Consider the following 27,856-nt stretch of genomic DNA (forward strand, 5'->3'; position numbering starts at 1 on the left):
TAAAATGTGTACGTCATGCTGAATTTTGATTTTAATTGGAATCTGTCTTGTCATCTGCCATCCTCTCCCCTCATCTGCCATCCTCTCGCCTCATCTGCCTGGTTTGTAGGGAATCTTGTCTGCTGCCATTCATTCCACTCTTCTGCCAAGTTTAAAAGAGTCTTGTAAAAGTGACACAATAGCCGTCATCTGTCGTTAGAGCTAGGCTCAGCCATATAGCGGATATGTTTTGAATGCCCTTAAATACACATAGGAATGTCCCGACAAGAAAAGGTCTATGAGAAAGGTTTGCGAGCGCCACCGTCTTGCATTCATTCATAGCGTATTTCATGGCCGAAGTATGATAAGAATGTTTCCGTACGTCACAATGTTCGACGTCAAGGAAATAACTGTATGTCGAAGAACTGCCTACACTTTTATCCCCTAGCCTCGTTACACACAAAGAACTGCCTGACTTAATCATTTTAATTCTCATGATAGTATGTGGAAGACAAACTCCGTCCTTGATGGGTGTGAATTCCTTCTGGCATGTCTGGATTAGCCTAAAATATTTTTTTCTTTTCAAAACCACTCTGAATGTCCTTCTGGTGACGTGGAGGGCTGGGGTTTTCAAAGACACAGAGAGCCCAACGTCTGCGAATAACGACTATTCAAAATGTTTCCAACCTATCCTCTGAACTCGTGGTCAAGTGGAATGGAAGTAGAAAAAAATCAAGATTCAAAATGATGAAAAAACCCAAAATAAAGTTGGTACGCTGTGTTGCTTCCATATTTTATGTTGTTGATATGCTTTATTTAATATTTTCGCCCTATTCTATAAATTCGCCGTCTGGGGAAGTGGAGATTGAAATCATGATAAAAAAATTCCCCCCCAAAGTTTAACAGTCTGTTTTGCTTTCAAATTTTATTTCATTGTGGGATTTATATACTTCCTGGTCTTTTTCGGGACACTTCGTTCTATTTTGACCAACTTTGTCAACAGACTGGCTGCGCAATCCCGCTTGTAAGCCAACGCAGACAATCAAAATATTCCTTACACATTTCCAGACAAATATTTATCAATTGTAATTCATATTTGATATCTGGGTTGCTACTCTTTTTCTAAACTTCTTTTGTCGTTATTTGCTCTCGACTTGAGCGCAAACCAGAAAGTGTGCTTAAAATGTAATGTAAATTTACTTTTCATGATCGGGCTTACCGTACTCGGTAGCTCAATACATGTAGAGGTCAACCTCCGAAAAACCATTTGCTGTGTGGATGTCGAACTTTGTAATAAGGCTTGTAAGGGTTCACCATATCTTAGATACCGCCGCCATTTTGGCTAGAACTTGAAAACTTAAGCAACAACAACTTTTCCGTTGCAAATCGTTACTCACTTATCGTATTGTGACAAGGTATAGAATTGATTTTGAAATTAATATTTTGTATTACACCTCCTCAATATTATTTCATTCAAGTGCACGTGCGGACTTATTGAGAAAGTCGGGTAGGTTTGCTACAAGTAGGCATAACCCTTCACTTAGGCCCATTAATCTGTCTGCCAATACAAGTCACATCTGATAGGCAACATTAATTCAAGATCCAATTTGTTTTATAATGCATGGCCAGCTTCAGTACTGTATTATAGGAATTATAAAAAGGCCTTCTGAATAGAACAACAAAAGTCGAAAATGAGATTTTAAATTCTGAGCGGAGACCTTCCGCCAATTTGAGGAAATAAAACCCGAATAGATTATTTAAAGGAGTGGATTATGCATTAGAAAATATCTAACCACAAACATGTAAAGCCTACTTCCGAAATTCCTTAGGTGTATTCAGCCAAAAAAGCCTAGTAAGGACCTTTACCATTCATTATGAAATGTCCATATGAATGATGTGTGATTAATTTCGGCGGCTAGTCGGCTAAATCCATAGACCTATAATGTGCTATTTGCTAAAGCCTATAGCCGGCCATTGTATAGACTTTTCCATATTCTCCGGCACCGAGCCAAAGCCGCCATTTGAAGCCGCCAGAACGCGTTACAACATAGCAAGGGGATGACCGACAGTGCGGCAAATCCGTCGAGGTCCGAGGTATTTTGTCACAGTCACTCCACAGGCGAACATCTGCGGTTGTCCTTGTAGCTCGTTTCCCGCACATACAACATTTTGAATGAATGTGAATTATCATCTAGTGGTTATAAGAAGGGAACGCGTTTATATGCACCTCACACTGCAGAAAGATATCAATTTCTGTTGAATCAACGAAGCGAAGGAGACTTATTTCAAAAGAGTTTAGTGGCATGTGGGTCGCCAGTTGTTGTGTTACGATCTTTCATCGATCGGAGATTCATTCACTTGGATGGCTTACGGTCTGACGTGTGGAATGCTCGGCTCGGCGCTGCTGTAAGCAGATAAAAGGAAACTCATCCCATCCAAATTTTCATCGTCCGATTTCTGAAGGTGGAAACATCTTTTTATTCATTGTATCGCCGTGGTTGGAAATAGGTGACCTTGTGGATTATTTTAGTTTGTGTTTATGTCAGGAATTGGAAAACAACATCTGCGACACTGTTCATTCATCAGGTGCATTGATTATATAAGTTAGTCCTGCCACACCGAGCTGTACATACTTCGTGTATCTAAGTTTCTTTATGTTTTAATCTAACTTGACTGACGAAAATGGCTGGGCGAAAGTCAGAAATCAAGAAAGCGCAGTATTATGTCTGCTACCTTGGTTGGCTGGAGAGTGGAGGCATCCGCGGACATGAGTTCACTGATCCTGTCATCTATGAGCTTCTGCAGCGCGTCCGGCAACAATACAACATGGCCATCACAAAACTGACTGTGCAAATCGGCAAGAAGGAAATCAAACTAACACAGGAGATGGAGAAGGGCAGGACGAAGGTCGAGAAGGTAAAGTACCCTGCAATTCCTGCGAAGGATCTGACATTTGCCTGTCAGGGTCCCGCCCCTGATGATGACATTGTTGCTGCTATTTATCTCGGGTATAACCCCCAGACTCGCCGGGCGGTTCACGTGCATGTCTATAGATGCGATTCCCCCGAGACCGCTGCCCGGATGGTGGGGCATCTGAGCCAACTGATCGACCTCCCCGACCACAAGAACAGACTTGTCAAGGTTGAGAAAGAGTTGGAGCAAAAAGGATTCGTCAGTGGTCACTCGCAGGGTCGACCTCCACCGCAAATTCTGCATCGGGATTCTTCGGATTCTACGAATTCCGGCAGTGATCGTGTTGATGGCAATTCTGTGATTCCTATCCTGAATGGAAGGCATAAGGCTGGAAGTACGGGTAGTTCTGGGGGCAGTGGTGCAGGTTCGGAGGGCAAAGAGGCTCCGACTCTACCGGCGTACGACTCTGTAGCAGCCGAGCTCCGCGATAAACTCCAACGCCGAAACAAACAGATCCCTATCCTTTTACCACCGAGGGATTACGATACCATCTCTAGAAGCCACGGGAAGGTGGATATAGGACTTGACGTCGTGGACGCACCACCCGAAAGGAGAAAAATAAGCGAACACAGCCTAGGTTCTAGGACTTCTAGTCACAGTGCAAGTGACAATCATATCAGGTCTTTAGTAAATGAACATAATAGAACAAATGACAGCGGGGTGGATATTCCGCCAGACTATGAACAAGATGATGAAAATGTGTGCTACAACTCCCAAGGAAGTTCCCAGTTGCGGATGGAGACTTCGAGATATGACAAGCACGTTTCGCGGTCTTCCAGTCGCAGCTCTGCATCAGATTGGTCCCATGACGGCGTTAAGCACAACCAGGGCCCTCCGCAAGCTGATGATGGGTATTACTCCTTCGACGGGCGGCCGCAGCAGACAAACTCCCCGAGACATCCACCAGTTCAGTCATTCTACCCCGTCCGTTCTCCACCCATCGAGAGGCAATCACCACGGGTGCAATCAGGCGCCGATTATGACAGGCGACGGGCGTTGTCACCAGTGGCGCGGGATCCTAACATGAGGAAGTCTGCGCCTCAACCCCTGTCACCACGGGTCCAAAGTGCTCACTACCACGTGAAGCAGCATTCCGGGCCTGATCTAGGCTACAGCCTCCCAGAGAAGGACTTAAGGAGAGGGTTGATGAGACAGATGTCAGATGACAGGAACTCAGATAACAGCAGGAAGTCGGAACCGTTGCCTGGTTATCTCCAAGGGAAGCCTGTTGGTAGAAGCACATCGTTCCAGGTCCGACGATAAGGTTCATTGATGATAGGTAAGAACTGTTCTTCTTGTCGACGATTTAATTTCATTTGAACCTGGGCTATTGAAAGTGAAAGCAACAAATGAATATGTATACATTTGTTTGATATTATTCAGACAAAACCTACTTGGCTACCTTTGATTGCTATCAATCAGATGGCTTACTTAGGAATGGCCTGACATCATGGTAGATGGAAGTGAGTGCGGATTTCAAAGACTTGCACTCAATGTATTTCTGAGAAAGGTTGCAAAAAGTGCTTGAATGACATCGACTTTAGGCATGGCAACTTCCTCGTCTGAAGGATTCGAAACCAAATTTGTTGTTAGTTCATCATGGCGTTTGATATGACCAAATGATACCGTAAATGAGGGACTTTTGTCGCACGCGATCATTATCGCAGGTCGCAGCGATTTACATCGCTCGTTGGCGAAGCACTTTAGTAAGCCTTGTTTTCAACTTTCAGGAGCCTAATTAGAAAACAAATGGCTCGTCACAGCATGTTATTTCAGCAATAGACTGAATCGACTTGAAAGAAAAAGATGTTAATTGCCCTATTGACAACCACTTAGAGCAGTCATGACACGGTCGAACTCACAAATCGGGTTAAGTTCGACCCTGGGAGATGATTGCAGTCAAATCAACCATTATTATAAATTTGGGAGTTGCCATGGCATCATTAGGAACACATTCTTCCAGTGACGTCCTTTAGAGGAGTTTCACAGCGCTGCTCGACCAAATGCAAAAGACAATTGCTATCGGGTCCTCATGTCGTCTGCTTCTTCATTAGTCCCAGACGGCTCAAACATATTGAAACGACGCGACAATTACTAAGCGAATTCGCCATCCCGTGCACTGCAGCTAGCTGCTGCAACATACTATGGTCAGATTATTGGGAGCCGATTATTGATCCATAATCACCACTGAATGAATCCAAAATACTTGTGAAAAGGCAGAACCAGTCACAGCAGTTTCCCATTAATTCCTATTAGCACTCGAAATATGGCTTGTCCAGCCACCATTCAAATGAAACTGCTGATCACATTCGATATGTCACTGCCTTCGCTGTTTTTATATCAAACGCTCTGGCAAATTTAATAACCTCGTTGAGTGAAAGGCCGGCTTTGTAATTGAAAATATCAATGTAGTAACTAAATGCTTGGATTAGATGCTTTCTGTTTCTGATAAAATCAGCCTGCAGCCGTTTTACTCGTAGCTTGCATAAACGAAAGAAAAGATATGTTCAACAGAACCGAGCATTATAATGTGACTTAAATGCATTGAATTTCTTTTTTCTCTGCATCATTTTGAAGCTTGTGGTCTTGTCTCTGTCAAGCTACAAATTTAGAATCGACCATTTTATAAGAGCGAGAGTCCAGCCAAGTTTAGGAAGAGCAGTTACCACCATCATGAAGTGGCTCTTGTGGGTCAGCTGTTACCATTATATATTCAGGACTGATTACTGAATAAAAATAGTAATAAATTTATCAATTTTTTTACATATAGGGTGTAATCAGCCCTCGCATACTCTACGTATGTCGAGCGTATTCAACTTGTGTAAACTGGTGGTATGACATAAAACGAGTTTTGCATATCACGAGGGAGAAATTTTACAGTTATGCAATCCTTACGACAAAGTAAGAAGCAGCAGGCCTGTGGCGTCATCACGTCCTTTACTACTGGAGGTACATGAAATTCATCTATTTTACACTTTGTTGCAGGAATCGCCGTGTACCTTTAATAACTCTTCGATAAAATGCATTAACATACTTCGTTCTTCGTTCTTCTTAATCCCTTTTTTTCTCATGATGCTCATTAGTCTGTCGGCCCAAAAGTTGCGTAAAACGGCAAGCAGACGACCGTAAAAATGTTCAAACATCAATGATCACCATGAAGCAATCAGAAGTGCCACTTGGTGGAAAACGCCCGAATATATATAGTTCTTGACATAAAGTGCTATCATTCGAGAAAAACCAATGTTCGTGTATATTTGCTCAAACGTCAAGGACTTCAGACAATAACAAAGTGGGGCGAAAACTGTCTAAATTTACCAGATTTCTAATATTCGTTTCTGACGTAAACGTCAAGTGTCAGATCTGTCTCCATGATGGGTTCACAAGTGCTGCTGCACGTATTTCAAAATTCGTTTTCTGTCAATAAATATTAATTGTTACATTTCGAAATTACACTTTACTTCTATTGCTTTCTGTTTCTACTATTTTGAACAAGATAGTTAGGAGAAATATATATCATCATACACTCAAAACATTCAAGTATCGGGGAATTCTGAGTAGTATGTGTACATGTACGCGGTTTAAAAAAGATTAAACAGTTTGCACATACGTGTACATGTAAAGGCTGTAGTGTAGCCTAATGTGCGTTTTCTAAAATGAATTTAGAAATTCACAAATCCTATTAATACTTAATAAGGCAAAGAAAGAAAGACGCAGCTACTTATCACCGTTGCTAATGAGTATGAGTTAGACATTTTAGTTGTTCAAACACAGTTATATGGCCTTGGTTTGTAAAGATTATTTTGTTGGCTATTTGGGATTTGGGATCCATCTCACCATATATACCGCCGTGGTATTTTGGTTCGAACCTATGTCTGAAGTGAGAAGCGACTTAGACACAAGGGACAGTTCATGCACGATAGCATATCATGTGCCCTGGGTCCCAATAATAACTGTCCATACAGTCTAGTTGAACCGGAAGTAGCGTATCATTGCTTGGTTAGATTCGCTGGAAAGCGCACATCCTCGAGCGCTGTACATGTGCAGCTCTCAGTTGTAGTATTATTGATATATTTATGAGATTCACATTTATATGCTCCATGCAGTCACGTCTGTGAATCAAATGATAATATAAATGATAATATATCATCCTGAATACCAACTATCTTATGTGAAATGCAGATGTGGTTCATGTGTAATTTTTATTAAGATCTGTAGTGCAGTATACAGTGCAGTAATTTACGTCATACCTAAACATACGTAAGTGCACTTTTCTGACATGCATCGCATTACGCCTATTAGTACACTCCTGAAGCAGAACGAGTATTGGTTTATGAGAATACCGAGATCGGGTTGAATTTTCACGTATTTGCATGGTACGAGGAAAATCCACTTATCTGTTTACCGGAAAGCACCTCAGGACGATACCTACATATAAATTATTTACCGAGTTGCATCCAACAATGTGAACATGTACACCTTATTTAATTTTAACTGACAGTTTTCAAGTAAGGTTGCTTTACGAATTAAGCAATGCATTTATTATACTGTATTAAACCGTAGACTGATCTGAAGTAGAATTGTTTGCACAATACACCTGGAGATTTGCTATTTACATAACGATATGCAAAAATATACTATATTTCAATTTTTAATATATTGTCTGGTATTTCATTATTTGCCCTGCATGTTTACCTTTAGTTTATATGAATACTGGAACAGGGAAAGAGGTATTTTATTGTTTGATTAAAATATGATACTCACTGCAAGGCAATGGCATGCCTATTCCCACGAAAACCTATTCTCATTACACGTGCGATGTATATAAATTTTGCGTGTTTAACCAAATACGTCGTTTTAGGGGATGAAGAGGGGGGGGGGGGGGGATATTAAACTAGCTTCTTGATATTGTCATACATACTTGATGGTATGAACAACAAAAGTATCATGAGGATTTCATTAAATGTCGATTTCACTTGACAGCATACATCAAACAATTAAAAATAAAATCTTGTTTTATTTAGCTTTCATTTCAAGTTAGGCCGAACACCTTAATTAATCCAGGGCATGCATTTTGGCTGAAAGGTTTTCCGGGCCATGCAGTTCAGAACCACATTTTCGTCCATTTCGTCGGTTAAATTACCTTCATTTCAAAAGAATACATGAACATCAATTGGCAAATTGATGGCCGCCAACTGACAAAATGATAAGTTCGAAACCCCTCGTTAGCGAATTGAATATACCAATACTCTTTACCGTATTAATGCAATTTCATATCTGACTGAATACTTTGAAATTCCTTAGTATTACTATGCCAGTACTACCTGAAGCATATAATTCTCTATTTTGTCTATTTTACATTCAAGTAAGGCTTCGGACTCTAATGGGTTTCATGTGTTCATTAGCCAATTTGGTCTAATGTGCATAGGCGTTCGTCGATGCATGGAAGTTTATAGTACCTCAATTGTTTTTACGGTTTCTTTTGCAGTTTGGCTGATTACTGGGCGGTTTTTTCCGGATATTGGTAATCATTTTACTGTCTACAGCTGTGGCTATGTCTTTTGTTGTATCACAATACGGCATCCTGAGATTCAGGTTTAAAAACCACTGGTGCCAGCATGCAATACAGATGCTCAGCACGTATACATTCGCATCCATTGTTACCACCCCGTCAAAACGATTCGGCGAATGTCACAGTTGTCAAGTCTTGTCTACTTGTCGTGATCATCTTCATCAAATCAATCAATATAATGATGTAACAAGACAGATGCGACTATATCGAATACACGTGGCAGCTTGTCGAGTACTGTAGGGCAGAAAGATTTCGCTTGCAAGATGTCTTGGTCGTGAAATCTCATGTTATTCAGAGGCACTCCATCCAGCTCACTGACCGACACCAAGAAGTGAATAAAGAGACCGCGTATGTTCCATGCGCAATTAGCACGTATCATATGGAGAATCTTTCAAAAAGGAAAGACTCTTGATTACGCCCAAACACAAATTTCATACCTCTTGAATTACCTTGGTCTGATCAGAGTCTGTTTTCTGGGCTCAATAACTCGAAACACACTGGATTGAGAAAACATGGAGCTACTGCACTAACTACAGCGCACCTACATGTATACACTAAAAAGTCTACATGTACAATCAAAATAGACAATTTTAAGTTTTTTAAAACTTTGCCTTGACTCGCGAAAATATTCTGCCACGACTATGAGCATTATGAATGTCCAACGTTCGGCATTCGCGAAAATTTCATGCCGCGAAATGTTTCTGTTCTTCAGTATCATTGATGACGGTAAAAGGTAAAAAAGGCTACGGTGCCACGTTGGCCTGAACATTGTGAATACATAGAAATGATTTTATAATCAGAAGCCATAATTTGAATAAGAATTCAATGCGAATTCCAAGTATCTGAACGAGGAAGAAACATCTCGACATTGCATTGAATTGATTCTGCGAAATCATGAATGGAATCCAAGCTTTTGAAGTCTCATGTTTAGAAGCTATAATTGATTAAGAAATAGATGCAAAAACCCAAGCAACTTTGGTCTGAATGAGAAGAAAAATCTAAGATTTCACTGATTCTAAAACTCAGTAAACAAATCCAAACTCGTGATGATGACAATAATCGGCGTCTTTCATTTCTAGATTCAAACACTGCGCAACTTTTTGTCATAGTGGATCAAAAGACGATTTATTTCTTTGGTATGCATGAAATAGACGTTTTCCTCCTTCCTTTCATGATTTCCATTGCAAATACCATTACCACATGCTACTATATGTATACGGGGACACATTCACTAAGAAACATCAATCATGCAAGCATATTCTATCATTGTGGAAGAATGAAACATGTTGTGGTACGTGAATGATGTGAACGCTATCGTAACCTATATCTTTTAACGTTCAATTTCAAATGCGACATCGAAATCAAATGTGACATCAAAAACTAATGAGAATTTGATACTTTCAAAAGTTAATCCAAGTTTGAAGAGACTTGACTCTTCATAAAGCCTATGATACTTAAGCATATAAACCTGACTTAATTTAGTCAAGTATATACAATAACATACAATGGAACATTTCATTTTCATGGTGGAAATTTTAATCTTCGTCACCCGTAAAACTGCGCACGGTTCGGTCCAGGATTTACCACTACACTTATGGATTATTAAAAGTTCCAACCTGCAGTTTTTCGTGACTTTTTACGTTTTATTACGTTTCCAAATATTGATACAGTATATAAGGTACACCGATGAGTACTTTCCTACGAGAACATTTTGTTTATGCACATACTTATAAAAAACTTGGGTGAAAATGAAAGTACATGTAGTATTGTTGACTGCAATACCTCCAAACATTACGGTCTCAAAGTTTTGTTCTGTAAGGTCTGCCGAAGGTGTTATTGGATTGTTTTTGATGGTCGACTCACTGAAGGGGATAAGTTCGCCTGTTACCCGGGATGTCCCGCCAAACACATGTTGATTAGAATCTATTGTGAGAGGAAGGTCCCAGGTGCACGCAGTGCTTTGGGTGGATCTCGCCTCTTCTGTGATAACAAGGGCTTATTCAGAAATGTCAATGATGCGTGGGCATATTCTCAGTGTAATATGTTATTATACCAACGTCCAAACAGACAAGAATAGCTGTTTTCACCTGTGTCACCTTTGGTAAAACCGTTAACTATTAATTATTTCCACACATGCACTATCATCAAGCACTTTGTATCCATCGCCCTGTGCAATGTGACGAAATCGCGTTTCCGTAAATAGAGTGTCATTGAAAATCGACGTGGGTGAAAATACATCACAACAGTAACAAATGAGTACTCAATGCCCGAATTGACATATGTGTTTAAATTGCGGTCATAGAGGGAAACCACACATAATGAAATTCGAAACTGCAGACGCTAGTTTTGTTACGGCTGTAATCTCAAGTGGAGAGCTTGATTTTGGTTTGCGGAATCCAGCAGCGATTTTGACTGTTGAGCACATAAAAGTTGAATACAGTCTCGTATTCTTAAAACGAAGGCAATCTTCACAAGCCGTATTATGGACTTATTTCAATGTGGTATATGCAGGCCTAAAGAAAGATATCAGTGACTTTGAGGGGCCGAATAGTTCCCATATTTAATTAATGGAAATGGCTTACGTATCTATTTTGATAAGGGTGCGACAAAATGGTATATTTTTCTTTCGATTTAGTGTTGGTCAGGCAAAGGCCACTGGCATTAATCCATATTTTCAACAACCTCAAAGTTGATCAAACTGCCGTTCAATTTCCACTGCATGGCAAGTGCCTTTAAAACGTCTGTTATCATTCTCACCCTCCGAGTAAATTACCTTGACAGGTTTTAACTGTACACCACAAGACATGTTAGTATCAGTCAAGCTACACAATGGTATAGTGGGGCTGGTTAAGACAATTCTGACAAATCCTAAAAGTCCTCCTTCCTTCCGATGTTCATCTCTTCCGCCACGACAGTCAACCGAACCTTTATTAACTTTCGATGTTGCCTGGGTGTCCATACATTTGTAGTGTTAAACATGATGGTCGCTAAAAATAATACAACTTCATTCATTTCTGCTTCTGCTTTCCATTTCTTACCACAGATCTAACACAATTGGAAAAAATCGGGTAAAAATCACGAATGTGGTTTAAAAAATGTCGTCATACTAAGTATTTCAAGGGTTTGTGTCAGGTCAGTGACTCCATTTTCTATTATGGTCTTTGAAAAGAAATGCCATTACCCATCCCGGTTAATTCACGTACGATAACTCGTGCGCTATTAAACACAGTGGCCTGATCTTGAATCTGAAAGAGTCACAATTGGCATACTATACATGTATGTATATTGTCAATGTTGTGTCAAAGCAGTGCCTCCCTATCCTATAAAACTAATTCATAGCTCTAATGTGGAAATTCCATTATCCCTGTGACTTGACTTGGTGTAACTCCTGCTAACACCAGTGCCTCTCCCCCTACAAGTCTGATTGAATACAAATTCCCTCTGGTTATTTTGGAACAATTTTTCGCCTTATTTGTTTCCCACAATGTAGACCCATGTCACCAAACAAACGAAGCTTATTTTTTATTTGAACTTTATTTTCTGTGGACAAAAATAGCACGATTCCCTGAGGGTACATCTTCTGTACTTGTGTGTATGGCTGTACACTAAAAGGTATGGCACAATCCACCTGATCTTGAGGAAGAAGTAATGTTTTTCTAATTCACCTGGCAAATGTCCCCCAGAAGTCACGAAAAATGTGCATGTTTTGACAGTGATTTTTGCCGAAAATTTTCATAAAGCTAGCTACGCCTCTTGATATGTAATCAGCTTGACCATGCCAGTAGTTTGTGCGGTAGGAATTAACTCAGTTCAAACTATCCTAATATACTTTAGATCTCTCTATTGGGCATCAATAAGATCTGCTCTGTGATCATAAAGTTCATTTGAAAGGCCTAAAAGTTCATGATCCCAGCCTTGTAAGTCTATATTTGGTGTCACATTACCATTCCAATATGTACTATAGTATGTCATGTTTAATATTACCATTGTAACGGATCATGATCTATCAATTATCGTCTTGGTGGAAGTGTTATTGATATACGTCCATTGGTAAATAAAGCCACAGAAGAGTTTTTAATGATCGATGTTTCGAGCGGGGCATCTCGGTACACTTATCCAACTGATCGAGTCTTTTATAGAGCGGGGCATCTCGGTACAACTACCAGATCTGCTCAAATCTTTTAAAGAGCGGGGCATCTCGATACAACTATCAGATCTGCTCAAGTCTTTTATAGAGCGGGGCATCTCGGTACACTATCAGATCTGCTCAAGTCTCTAAAGAGGGGGGCATCTCGGTACACTCTCAGATCTGCTCAAGTCTTTTATAGAGCGGGGCATCACGATACAACTATAAGATCTGCTCAAGTCTCTAAAGAGGGGGGCATCTCGGTACACTATCAGATCTGCTCAAGTCTTTTATAGAGCGGGGCATCTTGGTACACTATCAGATCTGCTCAAGTCTCGAAAGAGGGGGGCATCTCGGTACACTATCAGATCTGCTCAAGTCTCTAAAGAGCGCGGCATCTCGGTACACTGTCAGATCTGCTCAAGTCTTTTACAGAGCGGGGCATCTCGGTATGTCAGATATGCTCACGTCCAGACAATGCCAATGGTTGAGTACCTTTATGATATAATAGTCACGAATGGATCATCAACTTAACCCAATCGATAGTGCCCGCCTTCTTAACATATCGGTTGCAATTGCTACACCAATGATGAAATCAACGTAGCGATTTCATATTGCAACGTCGCAATCGATCAAAGAATCGACGTTTGTGAGAAACGCCAAAACTGAGTTCCAAAATGTTACCTCGGTCCTGGTTCTTTCTTAAAACACGGTAGCTTGTTTCAGTTCTAGAATCCTGGCCAAGAAAATGTAGGACGCTATGCTCCGCCTCGAGATCCTGGATACCCGAATGTTTTCTTACTGTTTCATTGTAAGGTGACTTTTTATCAACAGTAATTCTCATGCCTAAATTATTCTATCGTTCCAGGAGGATCTGCCCAACCGGAACCGGAAGGTGCGCGATCCAGCGCTTTGTGATAATTGATGGTCAGTCCTGCAGCAGTTGTTGTGGATGCTGGATAAACGATGTCAACTCGACGCTAATTTTCGAGTAATCTTCAACAGAGACTGTTAAAGTTATATTCAATGGATTATACCAAAACTCAGTAAACGACTCTGAAGTCCCTATCAAATCTTGTTTATACGAAACAATAGTTTAGAACTCGAACTTCGTTGACTACACGGAGTGAACGTTGGTGCTTGGAAAATGTCTGCCGCGTTAACACTTGGTAAATGCTGGTGAAGTTTTGTGACAGAGGGTCTCCTTCTGTGCTGAAAACTCTCTTGTGGCGTATGTTCACGTGTGCTACATGTATATTTGGAAACTGTTGAAATATAAATGGTGGACTAATGTAACTGAAACTAGATAGCTGTAAATATCATGGATAACGGTTCGTACAGTAAACTTGCGATGGTGGTCAGTTCCTAGCATACAGTAATTGCGGGACCTAATCAGGTTTCTTTCACGAGTTGTACATGTAGCTGTAAAACGGATCTGATATAGGAATATAGAATAATTCAAGAAGTACATGTCATACATGAATAATATGACATAAGTAGGAACTAGTCTGTTGTTCGCGATACATACTGTTCTGTAGTTATGAATTATTCGAGAACGATGTACATGTACATGTACATACTAGTATAATGTGGGTGCATTTGTACTGCTCGAAGACTAGGGAACCAGCAATGCAATAGGTTTTTGGGCGTCTTCACGTGTTGTTGTGGAAAGACAATCGCATTCCAGAGGATTATTAATCAAATACACTGTACAAGTCATGACTTCATGTACAGCGACGCATGGCATTCATGTGACGTCATCAATGGCTTATTTCGGTGCTTTGAGCATGATACGATGAGGATAATCATAATCATCATGATTACTCGTTATTTGTATCATGGAGGTCTGTGTTAAAACTGTTTGTATTAAATTGGCATTGTCAACTGAGCAGCTTTTGGGTTAAATAGTCTATAATTACTCAACTCGCAACTCCTGAAGCTTTCTGAGAAGCGCATTGCAATTCTTTCGCTTTTTCAAATAATTTTTTTTTCGCTAAGTTAATTTTCGCGAATCTTAATTTTTTGCAAAATTCGCGGAAAAAAATTTAACGGTTTACAGTATTTATCATCTCTACCTATCTCTAACTATGGCCAAAATAAGGCGGATATTTAGTTTCTGGTACATGTAGTGGCAAAAATGGACCAATGAATTGTCATAGCGTACAATTTTCATGACTGTGTATAAATTGTAAATTATGATTATGGTAAGAAAATAAATTGATACATTTATAAGAATGCTGCGACCCACTTCTTTCAGCCAGTGTCGACATATCTTTAAAAAACAGAAAGGAATTGAGTGTGGTATCTGTTTGGTCTTCTCCCAGGAACGAGGAACTTCAAATCTATAGACCACCTCATCAAATAGTTCAAAGGTGGTGATGTTAGTGGGCTCTGCTCACGGGTGGTTTCAATTCTAGCAGTTTTAACCTTCGCTAAGTGTTTTTCAGATAGATCTGGCCAAAGGTACTTAGCTGACCTCTTGTCACAATATTGTAATACAATGTAGTCATGTAAGTAATGCTACACAGCCCTCCATGGGCAACAGGCTTCACTTGACACCGTGAAAGAGCACTGGTTCGGCCTTCTCTAAGGATCATCAAGTGTTGTGCAACACTACTACCTTTGGGTAAATGTGATCTGCCCACATCCCTGAGTTCAACTGAGTACCTTTGGCCATAACGATATGAAAACACTTTTTACCAGTCAAGCAAGGATCCCGAATTGCCACGAGTTTCAATGGCTCAAAACCCTTCAGTGAGGCTCATCGCAAATGAAAATGGAGTTGACGCATGTAATGGTAATAAATGATCGCCAGACGGGATGAGAGTCCGGTAAGTCGGGTCGTTTTCTCAACAGATGCAGGTGAAGGACGATGGCCAGATTGAGGGTATCATCAAACCGAACACCGGTAGGTCTGAGGAAATGTTTTTGATTTCGACTTGATCTGACTTTTCTTGGTCAATATTTGTGATTCATATCCGAATCTTACATGAACTAAAGAGTATTTCAGATAGATCGGGCATTGCTGACCTCTTGTTACTAAACAGCCCTTGGCGGCTGGTGGTGTCGTATAGTTGACCGGCTTCACATGTAGTTGACACCGTGAAAGAGCACTTTGGCTATAGGCGGACAAGGGATAATCTAATGCAACACAAGTGTCTCCTTGGTGAATGCAATCTGGTCACATTAGTACCTTCGGCCAGAACACTTCACCAACAGAAAGAACTTGAATTTTGGAATGCGGAAACCAGAGTACAAAATGTACTACAAAAACGCGTCTACTATCAGTTTCTAGAAAGTGAGCCACTTTTGGAATTTGGCCCAATGCCTATACATATACCAGTGCTCGTCAACCAATTTCATGGACAGATGACTTGACGCCAGTTAGCCACATTCGATAAACCACAAAGCCTTCTGACTGTCACGAGATGACACTGTGAATGACCTATCCCATTGGCAAAGCACCTTTTCTTGCTAATTCCTGTCCATACGCGTACAATATTCAATCAACTTATCACACTTCGTTGAGTGAGTAAGCCAAGGTAAGCCTTGCTGAGCCAAGCCCTTTGAGCGAGGCGCAAGCCATAGAGGGTTGACGTTTTTTACCCGGCCTCACAAACAGAAAACATCTCGGAACTTCTGGGTACTCCTGTACAGATAGACCATCCGGAATGGACATAATCGTTAAGACCAGAAAATACAATGTGAAAAAGACCAAGTTATTGACATGGTTCATGCAGAATACAGATTGTTGAGTGTCATGCCGTGTCGTCTAACATGTACATGTATTTGAATTATGTTCTCAAATCTTTTTAAAATAACATTTTCGTACCTCAACGCGGAAAGCATGAAATACTCTTCCTATATATGATCTCGTACTAAAAACATATGCACCATTTTTTTCTGATTTCAATATATTGTGCCCTGGGGTATTCCAAGTTTACCACTCTCATAATACTGTTTTAGCTGCATAAACTCAATAATAGCCAAATGTGGCACAAGGTGGTTTGGGGTTATTTAAAGATTTTAACACTCGATAGTGGTAATGTGGCTGAGAGCCAAATGGGAGGATGTGAAAAATACGAAATGCGCATAAATCCTAATGTTTCCCCGAAGGCAATCTCTTACTTTATTTAAGGAGGAGATAGCATATATTGTATCGTTTCACCCATTATTCTTTCGGGTGGCGGGCGAATAAACCTTTCTAAATTGCCGTTTGCTACTTAAAAAATGTTGTTTTCATTTCTGATTATAACAAGAAGAAAAAAAATATTTGTGAAGAGATAAAGTTTTTTTAAAACTCTTTGATGAATGACATGAATGAAAAGCCAAAACAGGTTAACAACTTTATGCTGACATCGATATGCCAGGACTATCTCTCATGGTGCTATCATTCCGAGATCTGGAACATTGACAAAATATAGAACAACCAGTGGATGATCAATGGGCCTTAGCCAACTCTTTCCAGGCGTCTTTTAAAATCAAATATTGTGCCCTCTGTCGATATGTCGGGCAATCAATCGAACATGCACATGAAACTGGTGAGATCTCGATACTTGGAGGCGAAAGTCCTGGATGAAAACGTTGAAAGATTGTTAGCCAAGTAATGCTCTATTTTCTATAGCAATACAGTACCTTATCATGAAAACAGAATAAGACATGTATCTACATTCACCCGGCACCCCCCACCTGAAATTCTTCTTTAGCGCCAAGCCGGTTCAAACATAAGAAACATCTTTATTTCTGCGCCAATCCATTTCAAAAAAAGATTCGAACTACAATGATTCTATGAAAAAAAACTAGGTGGCGCATTGTGGTCAAAATAAGTCTAGTGTCTCTGCGAAATTCCTCCGAGATATATTTGGTTTCCTTTTACTTTCCTACAAGATATATGCTCCCTGATTGTATATTGTCATCATTCATCATTAAAGCGCCAACTGTCAAGTTGTTCGCGGTAGATCTCATCCCCTTTCAATATATATCTTATTTGACAATACTTAAGTTAGATGATTCACGATTTTGGGGCACAGCCTTTGAATTTTCATAGCCAACGCGGGCTAAGTTTCTGCTATTTCTTGTGCCTATGACAATAAAGACGTGTCTTCTTTTTAAGTTGTGCTTACCAATACGACATACCAGATGACAGGGTATGTCTCCCGGTACTTTACATTCTATTCATACTTTAGCAGGTCATATCATTGAAATATCGCCGAGCTATTTAGTTCGTGCATTGCAACTAAACCATTCACGTATGAAATATATTCAGCCATTGAAAACCCACATATAGACGCCCAGTTTATCTATAAGAGAGAATAATACAAACATTCAACGCATTAAAATTTTAACCTAGAACAGGTTTCAAAGACTTGGGCTTCATTTATCATCAGAGGTCGTCCATGGTAGATTCTCGCAGTCCAGATAGACAGTCTTGTACACGTAATCATGGACTACACAACTTTACTCTAGAGACATCTCGCATCAAACTACAGTCATGTCGGAAAGGAAGTCAAAGAAAAACAAGGCCGGATCCCTGAAGCAAAAACCGCTAGTGGAGTCTAAGGCGATACAGTTAGGCAAATGGGTCCTTGGCCACGAACTGAACAGGAACGACTTGGCCCTTATCAGGGCACACATCGAGAACAATGTTGGCTCCCATCGCCAGGACTCGCTTACAAAAACCCGTTTGAGGTTTTACGAACGTGGACTAGCTAGCGGTGACAAACCATCTATTCTGTCTTTCGGTCTGGAACAATTCTACCCGATTGAGGACATTAAGGAACTTTCGAGAGATGAGAAGCATACAAATGTGATATTCTGTATAATCAAGTCCCCCAAACTCGTGTACGAGGTCGTGGCATTTCGGTGCCCGACGGAGTACGAGGCACGCCAGTTGGCTGAAAAATTCAAGGAAGTGAAGGATCGGAGCGGAACAGGATTTAATATTGACTTGAAGGATCCCCCTGACGGTCAGGAAATGAACTGGTCAATGAAGACCACAGAGTTGAGACACATTCGTGACGTCAATGCCATGTCAACGGTCAATGGCAATGCCTATGAATCTACTACAGTTACAGAAGCAAATGGAGGAATATCGAACGTGCATGTCGACAAGACCACCAAGACCTTGCACATTACTACTTCAGGGGTTCATGAGCAGGTGCCCGATGATGACGAGGAGACGTATGCAAAGGTTGACATGAGCAAGAAAAGGGCTGCCCGGGAAGCTGCTGCTGCTGCGTCTGCCACGACCACTACTACCTTTGTGACGGAGGAGGTATTACCAAACCAACACTCACAGCAGCAGACGACAACTACGGTTGTTAAGAAAACGATGGATGAGCCGGTCACTTTCGAGGTGAACGTTCCCAGCCAGGAGAAGACGGTTGAAGTGACAAAGGAGACCTTTGTCGTCCCTGCGCAGACTCAACAACAGCAGACAACTGTTGTCAAACAAGCCAACTTTGTTGTGCCCGCCCAAACTACACAGCAGACGAGAGTTGTCAAAGAATCCAGTGTTGTTGTTCCTACCCAAACTACACAGCAGACGAGAGTTTTCAAAGAATCCAGTGTTGTTGTTCCTGCCCAAACTACACAGCAGACGAGAGTTGTCAAAGAATCCAGTGTTGTTGTTCCTGAACAAACTACACAGCAGACGAGAGTTATCAAGGAGAACTTGGTCGTTCCGAGCCAGACGTCCCACAAAGTCGTCAGACAAACCCAGTCGGCGCCTGTGGTTCAGCAACAGACCACGAAAACTGTGGTGAAAGAAGCTAATGTTGCCCCTACCACACAGCAGACGACTAAGGTTGTGAAGGAGGTTCACGCGGTGCCAAGACAACAGTCCCAAGTCGTCAGGGAGGTTCATACAGCACCGAGGAATTCAGTGATGGTCAAGGATGTTGAATATAACGAAGTGGCCATATTGAAAGCACGTGTCATTTCACTGGAGCAGGAGAACAGGTATCTACGGGAGCTGTTGAAGCAGCATTCAGTGAACGACAAGGATTTGGAGGTATTCATGAGCAAGGAAACGGTCACAAATGGACCTCTGGTGGATTCTGTTGTTATTGTCGGTGATGGACAGCACAGTGCACACCAGACCGTGAAATACTCAAAGCAGGGGGAAGCCGCGATAACCGTTGGAGACTACAGGACCGCGATGACCAGGACTGATTCAGAACGAAGTCTTGGCTCTTTTGTTAAAGTCCGCCAGCACCGTGGCAGAGGTGGCATGGATGATTACGTCAGTGGAAGTCTCAGGAGTTTGCAATCAGGAAGTTTGTACGCATCGTCCATCCGTGGAAGCAACATCTACGCTGATGGCCAAAATCCATACGTGCACTCAAGAGTGCACGGACATCAGAAAAATACAGCTCTGAATATGCACCACCATTCGCATCACGGGGACATCATCACCCATACCATGGCCACTCCTAACGCAGGCTATTTACTTGTACCGCAGGGAACCTTCAAGAAATCTTCAAAACTCGGTCACACTTACATCACCAAGCCCATAGAGAAGGTGTACGCTCATCCTACTCCAGCCTACCCCGATGTTGTGGATGGGTCTATCAGCATTAGTGATGATGAAGAAGAGGTATTTGAGGTGGAAGCGCCAGTTCCAGTGAAAATCGTATGAGACTAATGCCGAAAAGCGCACAGTTCTCTTCTGAATGATGTACAGTGTAAAAATAATTCTGTAAACTTCTAAAACTTGAATTGAAGCGAACTGGACTAAAGTGTTCGGTAATCGGCAGGAATTAAGTCGGCCTGTTCTGTAAAACGCAAATTCTTCAGGGAGCTATAGTTTTAAATAGTTATTGCGAATCGGATACAGGCGGTGACATTTTTAAACGACAGTAAGACTAATGATAGTTACTACTGTTGTTAAATATAACTCTTGTTATATTTAAGACTGTGAGCGGGATTGTACTACTGACGCCAGGCGAGCTGTCATCTACCAGAGGCCGCATCGGACCCGTGTAGACTCCTCGAGTTCAACGCCATGTGGCCACGGGGTTAGATGAAGGAGAGCAGGTTGAAAATGCTGGTGCAAAAAGGTGACGAAGTGCCAATTTTACTGGCCAAAACCTAATGGAACGCATCAGGACAGCCAAGTTCAATGCGTCAGATTAGCTCAATGCAATGTTCAACTCTTTTGTATTCACATCAGACCTAAAATGGCCTCACGTTGAATATGATACTACCTCAATTTTCATTGGAAAAATGGCACGCCACGACTTTTTCGCACTTGCATCTTCAGTTGATGAGGACCACAATACGGATTCTGAGGGCCACAAAAAGGATTCATTGATGGTGGTAATGAACGATTCGACGGTGATGATAGACACTTCTCAAGAAGTCATTCCTTTCAAACCTTTTAAGGTTTTTCAAACCTTTTAAGGTTTTTCAAAACCTTAAAAGCCTTTATTTCTAAGAGTGCACATCTACCTTGCGCATTTGCTCGACCAGCTGTACCTCAGTGTCATAAGAGTTTAATACATTGTAATATAGGAACTGATATATCTGTAGAACGTATATTTAGGTAAAATAGGACGTTTTTGCAAGGACATACATGTACGGACATAAATACACTTGATAACAACAGTAGACAAACGACGAATTTTAACTGAACCTCATAATGGACTACTATTTAAACTTGGAATAGTGATAACAAATACACGTTGCAAAAATTACCCATGGCAGCTATAAAGTCGAATTCATTTAGGAGTTACTCTTTCTGAATTACCTTTTCACAGATCGAAATAGAAGCGATAAAGTTTATGTCAAAGCCGCAGAATATGGTACACCTTTTACCCCTGAAATAGGCTGCGAAACAGACAAGCCATTTCAGATCCAGCACCCAACAGACAGCAGCCATGTGGCGGTTGCTGTTACCCTTGGCAGCCCCAAACGGCAATGTGCGCCATCTCATTCGAGAGAGTAGTGCATGTGATAACATGTTATGCATTCCCCCTTAGATCATTCTCGCTTCAATGTTGATGAAAGAAAGTTTTTTTCTTTCCAAAAAGAGTAACTGCAAATGGGATTTTTAACTTTAAAGCTGCCAGTGTAAAACACCGTGTCGTTTCATCATTGGATTCTCGGATGTAGGCCTACATTATATTGCATTATATGAGTTCACTGGACGGTGTACATTCCATGTACATATTACATGTACCTTTTAGTAACATTATGTATACATGTACTGACCTCAACGTTTTATTCTCAGCGCAAATTTTAATGCTGACCTCAAACGGTCTCTAACCGTTTTGTCAGTAAATCCAAAACGGGATGGGATTTCTCTATAGTATAGTGGCCTCGATCCCACGGTATGATAAGTTACGGCCTGATCCAGCGAACATTGGAAGAGAAGTTTGGAATTTTGCTGCAGCATCTCAAACCTTTTTCAAACGTCTGTCAAGGTTGAGCAATGTACCTTTTGGGGCCCAGCCTTCAATAAACTTTTGAGAGTACAGGGACTCGTTCGGGTGGAATACAGAAATTACTATAATCGATTGAAAGTATTTAGGAACAGCAGATCACTGTATAAAAAGTACCTGTTATAGGCGCACAGTGGCTACAATGTATGTATACCATTGTATTAACGATGTACATTATTTGAAATGCTCCCTTTTCCAACAAATGTATGGCCATAATACGCATATTTGGCCGAATTGTGAATAAGCCGTTGGTTCGAAGGTCGGTCAAATCGGCCCTCGATACTTGAATGTATACGTGACATCGTTAACAGTATTTATCAGAACATCTTTATTTGTAATTTATCTGTTTATATGAACCATACGAATAATAATTGACATAGATGGACGATATAGTTGTTTTCATTTTTATGAGAGACAGAGACCGACACATCGGAGGTCGTGCGCTCTCATGCCTTTTTGTGACCCTTTTTTGACCACATGGTCTCTTCAATCACTACTCATGGTCATGTGCTTTATATACCACGGCCTCTCGTGTCCCAGCATGTCAAGGCCGGCGGACCTCATCGTGAGAGCTCGAGACAGAACTGGTCGCTGACAATCTGACACACATGCAGACTAATGCGGTGTCTTGGTTATTAGTGACCCCGATCCCACGGTCAGTCAGGCAATGATGCCCGTTTTGCCAACTGTCGCCAATTCAGGCGACAACCACCCCGAAACTCCCCGATTCGACTATGCTATGGCGATAACGCATTGCGTAGTACATTGTATGTACAGCATTTTACACAGTATGTGTGGGCATGGGGGGGGGGGGGGAGGGGAGCTGTCATATTTGTGGGTGTGGAGAATGAACTCCCCGAACTGGCGACAACTTGCAAAACGGGGATCCTTGTCGGTAACGCCCTCAGCGAGATGACATGGAGGAGGCGTTTTCCTGCAATATAATATTCTAAACGACTTTTTTCACACTTCATGATCAGCGACGAACGCATAATACAGTACAGTGTACTCCCACAACTGGTTATTAAAGTGCATTACATTTCTCGCAGACGAAAAAGGTCCTATTTTGATATGAAAGGTTCGGTAAACCTTGTTATATTGAAAAGATCTCAGACTAACACAGCTTGCTAACATCTCTATAGGTGTTTACAACCTAGATTGTCAGAGTCACTGCTGGGAGGCATAAAGCACATTTGAAGGCGCTTTCATTCAGCGAACAACCGCAAATGTTGAATCATGTCCCCGAGCAAATGAAAAATCATTCGTGTATATTTTGTAATAAATTGATTTCATCATGTTCATTCGACTTCAAACCGCAATGGTAATAATTAAAGGCCCAGGCCCACTCTGTCAAAATGTGAAAAATTCATATTGTGTAAATACAATGTCATGTACATCCATACTTTACATGTAGATACCAAGTTTTAGCGATTTTACATTCATAACGCGCCACCGATTTGTGAATTTCTCTTTTCCTGAGCCACCACTTAATAAAAATGAACACGAATGGCATTTGTATACCTCTTTAAGGACCAATGTCAGTCAAATACCCAAAATTACTGTTGTTCTCCTTTTTCTGAAAGCTTCTTATGGATCAATGCTGATGACAAAATATGTTTGTGGTATATCTGGAAGGCAGAAATTCCTCTAGTTTACGACCTGACGCAAAATGATACTTGAACCAGAAAACTCATCAATATTCAATGTTTATACAAAAATAAAAATTGGACTGGCGCAAAATCTTTTTCTTCCACTTGACAAGCCTTTCCCTGATGTTTGAAAACATTTCTATTTCAAATGCATGCCCCAAAAGCGACCAATTACTTTTGCCTGACTGGCGCAATTATCAGCAAATTGAAAATATCATTACTTTTATTTGTTGACACTTTCGTCTTTATTGAAGACACTTTTAGGTCATCATAAAGTGAACTTGATTTGGATGGAAAATTTAAACGATTTTTATGCATGATTTGATTTAAAGGAGGACTAAAGGCCGGAGTTATGGGGTAAATTTTGGCCGTCTACATATATATGTGACAGCTACATGTACATGTACGTGGTATCAAAAACAGGGTTTTTACTGGTGGTATCATATGCACATTTATGACCCGTCTGACCAGCTCAGATTGCCAAACCTCGGCTCCGCCTCGGTTTTGGCCAATCCGCTCCATCCGAGGGGTTTTGGTGAGACAATCACTACCGACAGTGAAGTTTCAATTTCTATTGTAAAACATCTCTAACTTGTGGTGCCGAGTTTTGAATGCTTTTTGGCTGCTTCCTTATTGTGCACCAACCCAAGCGGTTATATCAGGATATTTCGCTCAATACATACTCAATCTCTTTAATGAACCATTCGTAAAGATGGAGTCATGTTGTAGACCCTGTTTGCAAGTGGACGCAGAATTTCTTGTTCGCTATATTGGTGTAAATTCACTTGGGAAGCCTTCAAAGGCGCTTGGCTTCAGACCAACCGTCCCAGCAAATGGATCATCCTTTGCACGGGTGATTCGGCCTGTTCATTAAAGAACACTAAAGCTTGTCAATACTCATATACCAGACACATTCCGTATATTATATTTCACATATATAGAAGTCATTCGGCCAAAGGCCTGGCAATAAAGTGTCTAACATGCTGTACAATTTTGAAGAATGAATACCACAGGCATTCATAGTCAGACTTCATAAATTTCAAAAGATTTTTCGATATTTTCCGACAAGTAGGCGTCGAACGTATATATACGATATATACACATTGAAAGGTGCTCAAACATAACTTCTGTGCAACTGTGCAGCCGCCAAACAAAGAAATAATTCATGCACCTTTTGGCAAGGAACTGATCATCATCTTGAAAGAAAGTCATCAGATTTATTACTTTCAACCTGCGGTATACGGCAGTCGTGCTCCTACATTTTGACCTTGCGTACATATTACGAAGAGCTGCTTTTTTTCATTATTTCACGATGTAAGCAACCATTTCAACCATGTAGCCCATTATAAATGTCAACCCAATCGGCCTAACATTACTATTGTCATCTTCACCAGGTCACCAAATAGAAATGATATGACATACAGTTCAGTTAAAGTTATAGGTAATTTTAGGTTTTCCGCCATTACTTTTATGACATGTACAACAGTAAAAACCAGTCTTTTCATTTATATAACTGGCCAGGCAGACCAACAAAAAGTTATGCAAATAAACTTCATCATCGCCAGAAACTACTGGTGTGTGTGTGTCCCTGTGCCCTTCGTTTAACCAGAGTCTTTCCTGGTTCAACACTGGCGGGAACTCCGACTTCTTGCAGGCCAGACAGGTCTTCGGCGAGGGTCCAGACCAAAGTTGGATCGTAGCGTTGGTATAAGACATAGGAGGAGGCTGCCCCTCCACATTTACCGGGCTGCTGAGGCTCATGGCCCAACAACTCATTCCTTGCATCGCCATCGATATAAAACGAAGTACCATCACTCGCACTTTTGATGGCATAAAAAACCATCCAATCATGTTGCAGTTAAATAAGTTGGGTTACAGTTGTTTCCCCGAAGGGCTATTCGATCGGGATCATGACGCATTGCGTAGTTATCCATCCCTACAATAAACTTGCGTCCCGGGACTCGCAGCCACATTTCAAATCGACGAGCCGTTTTCCCCGGTGGATGAGAGATTAAAGTAAATGTTTGCTGACGAACTATCATCAGATCATAGAAATGTTTTAATGCTCCTCAACGATTAGTTTTATTTTGATGAACTGCCGATGTTGTACGGATATAGACGGTTGTCTCCTCTTCTGTAATAATTGTTCCAGAGGCGGCACGGTCTACATGTATATCATTGGAACTGATACCCCGGGATGCGATTGAAGGCGATGAGGTAAGTTTTACTGTCCTAATTTAGAGCGGCTTCCTTTCTTTATTTTCAAAATTTCTATATAATTTTTGTACAAGGATGTACACGCAATCCGCTGAAAATGACTGACCCGTTTGAGGACATCACCCTTGCAGCAAACGGGAAAACCTGCGGGGCCTCTCACACGTCCCCAGTGACTATCGTTCACGGGCGAAGAATCTCTTCTGAATTGAAAGCCATTTGGTGAAATTTCAAGAGGTTCGGCCACGTTGATGGCATGCATGACAGAAGATAAGTAAATACTTCAAGGCCTATGTATGAGCCTTTGTATCCATGGGATGGGCGAACTATCAATTCAACGACGATTCATTCATTTGATTTAATAAGGTTTTGGAATGTACTGGTTTTGGAGAAATCCGTTTCCACCTCGGTGCCCAATCGGGTAACAGTGGTCATGGACCTTCGTAGATTCGCAAGAATCGTCAAACATAGAGGGATGGATTGCATATGTTCATCCCTCAATTTTATCAGTCACGAAAAACCCGGCCGGGTCCGTCGTTACCGGGAATTCATTCCCAAATCGAGAGACGACACCGCGGTTTGTATGATGAGGTTGGAGGTTATACCAGTTATTAAGTACATATAAGCCAAATGTTGATTTAAATATAAGTGCCATTTGTCCTACAAGATATCATCACGAAAAGTAAACCATCGTCTTTACTCGATTTTCGTCAACTTTGCTGAAAGCATTGAGTAACAATGAGACATTACTTCGCCAACAATATTGAACGTGACACCGACACATACTTGAAGAAATATTCTCTACCCAATTGTTTATTTGCGTGTTCTTTTTTGTGTAAATGTACATAAAGACTACTTTTATTACACTTTTTCTTTCTTAACTTTACATTTATTCGATGACATGTAGACATATCGTGTTGCGGCGGTAACTGTTTTAAAGAATGTTGTCAACATACGTGTGTACATGTACGCATGTAAGGTCGCCTCTCCTATTTCAATATGATTGGGACACCCGAATATAAACATGGGCCATGTAGTGCGAATATGCATTGTTGTACATTATGGAGAAAGAAGATTTGTTGCAGTTGATATATGTATTATGTACTGCAACACAACGTATGGTGTACGCATGTTGGAGGTCCAGACGCCATTTAATTACTGCTGCGTTTGGCTGTCGAAAGCATATGCGGGGAGCAAATATTATATTGCGCAGCGCAGTAAACTGGTCCCAGCTGATGAGATGAATTTTAAAGTGGATTTAGTAAGGATTAAACAGTCATCGAACGTCATCAATTTGACTTTTAGTCTGGTGGTTTTTCGTCTGTGACTGTCTATGAGAAATCAACTGCTTGGGCTTGCACATGGCGTTACATAGAACTACACGATATTCAAAGGTATTTGGTATTCGGTATACTAGCAAAACCATATATTTGTGTACGCGTTTATGGTGTATCGGTACAGTTTACGCCTATGAAACGGCTATTGGAACGAATACGTTGTAACGTGTTGCGAATACCGTCTATCATGTACATGGTAGCTGTATGTAAACCCAGCCTAAGGCCGAATTTACTGTCACCCCCATGGAGCTGTTCGTGGGGGGGGGGGGGGGGGTCAATGTCATGAAGATTAGCCCTGGTAATCCTTTGATACCACAGCAGAACAATTGGAATCCAAGGCCTATTATAGATGCTAACGGACGTTGATTAATTAAGACAATAAACCGCTATAAACTTGAATCCTTCTAACTGCGAGGTTGGGGCAATTAACGTAATGACACTTTAAGTCCTTATAAATGTTTATACTATAGTTGAAATGCAAGCTGGTCGCGATTCGAGATACATTACTGTGTGAGCAAAAATATATAAATACCTCATAAATTTTTGTTGTAAGGCATGAAAACAGT

General features: G+C 41.0%; 1 protein-coding gene across 1 annotated transcript; it reads left to right on the forward strand.

The window, feature by feature from the left end:
* Positions 1 to 2,012: 2,012 nt before the first annotated feature.
* Positions 2,013 to 14,882, forward strand: LOC135503589 (uncharacterized). Its single transcript, XM_064797199.1, has 2 exons — positions 2,013 to 4,231; positions 13,516 to 14,882. Exon 1 carries the CDS (start codon positions 2,662 to 2,664, stop codon positions 4,213 to 4,215), a length of 1,554 nt encoding a protein of 517 aa, XP_064653269.1. The 5' UTR covers positions 2,013 to 2,661; the 3' UTR covers positions 4,216 to 4,231; positions 13,516 to 14,882.
* The last annotated feature ends 12,974 nt before the right edge of the window (positions 14,883 to 27,856 follow it).

This window comes from Lineus longissimus, chromosome 2, assembly GCF_910592395.1.
Source record: "Lineus longissimus chromosome 2, tnLinLong1.2, whole genome shotgun sequence".
In the NCBI taxonomy this organism is placed as follows: Eukaryota; Metazoa; Nemertea; class Pilidiophora; order Heteronemertea; family Lineidae; genus Lineus; species Lineus longissimus.

Coding starts and splice junctions, on each gene's coding strand:
- LOC135503589 (XM_064797199.1), top strand. CDS start 2,662: ATGGCTGGGCGAAAGTCAGAAATCAAGAAAGCGCAGTATTATGTCTGC.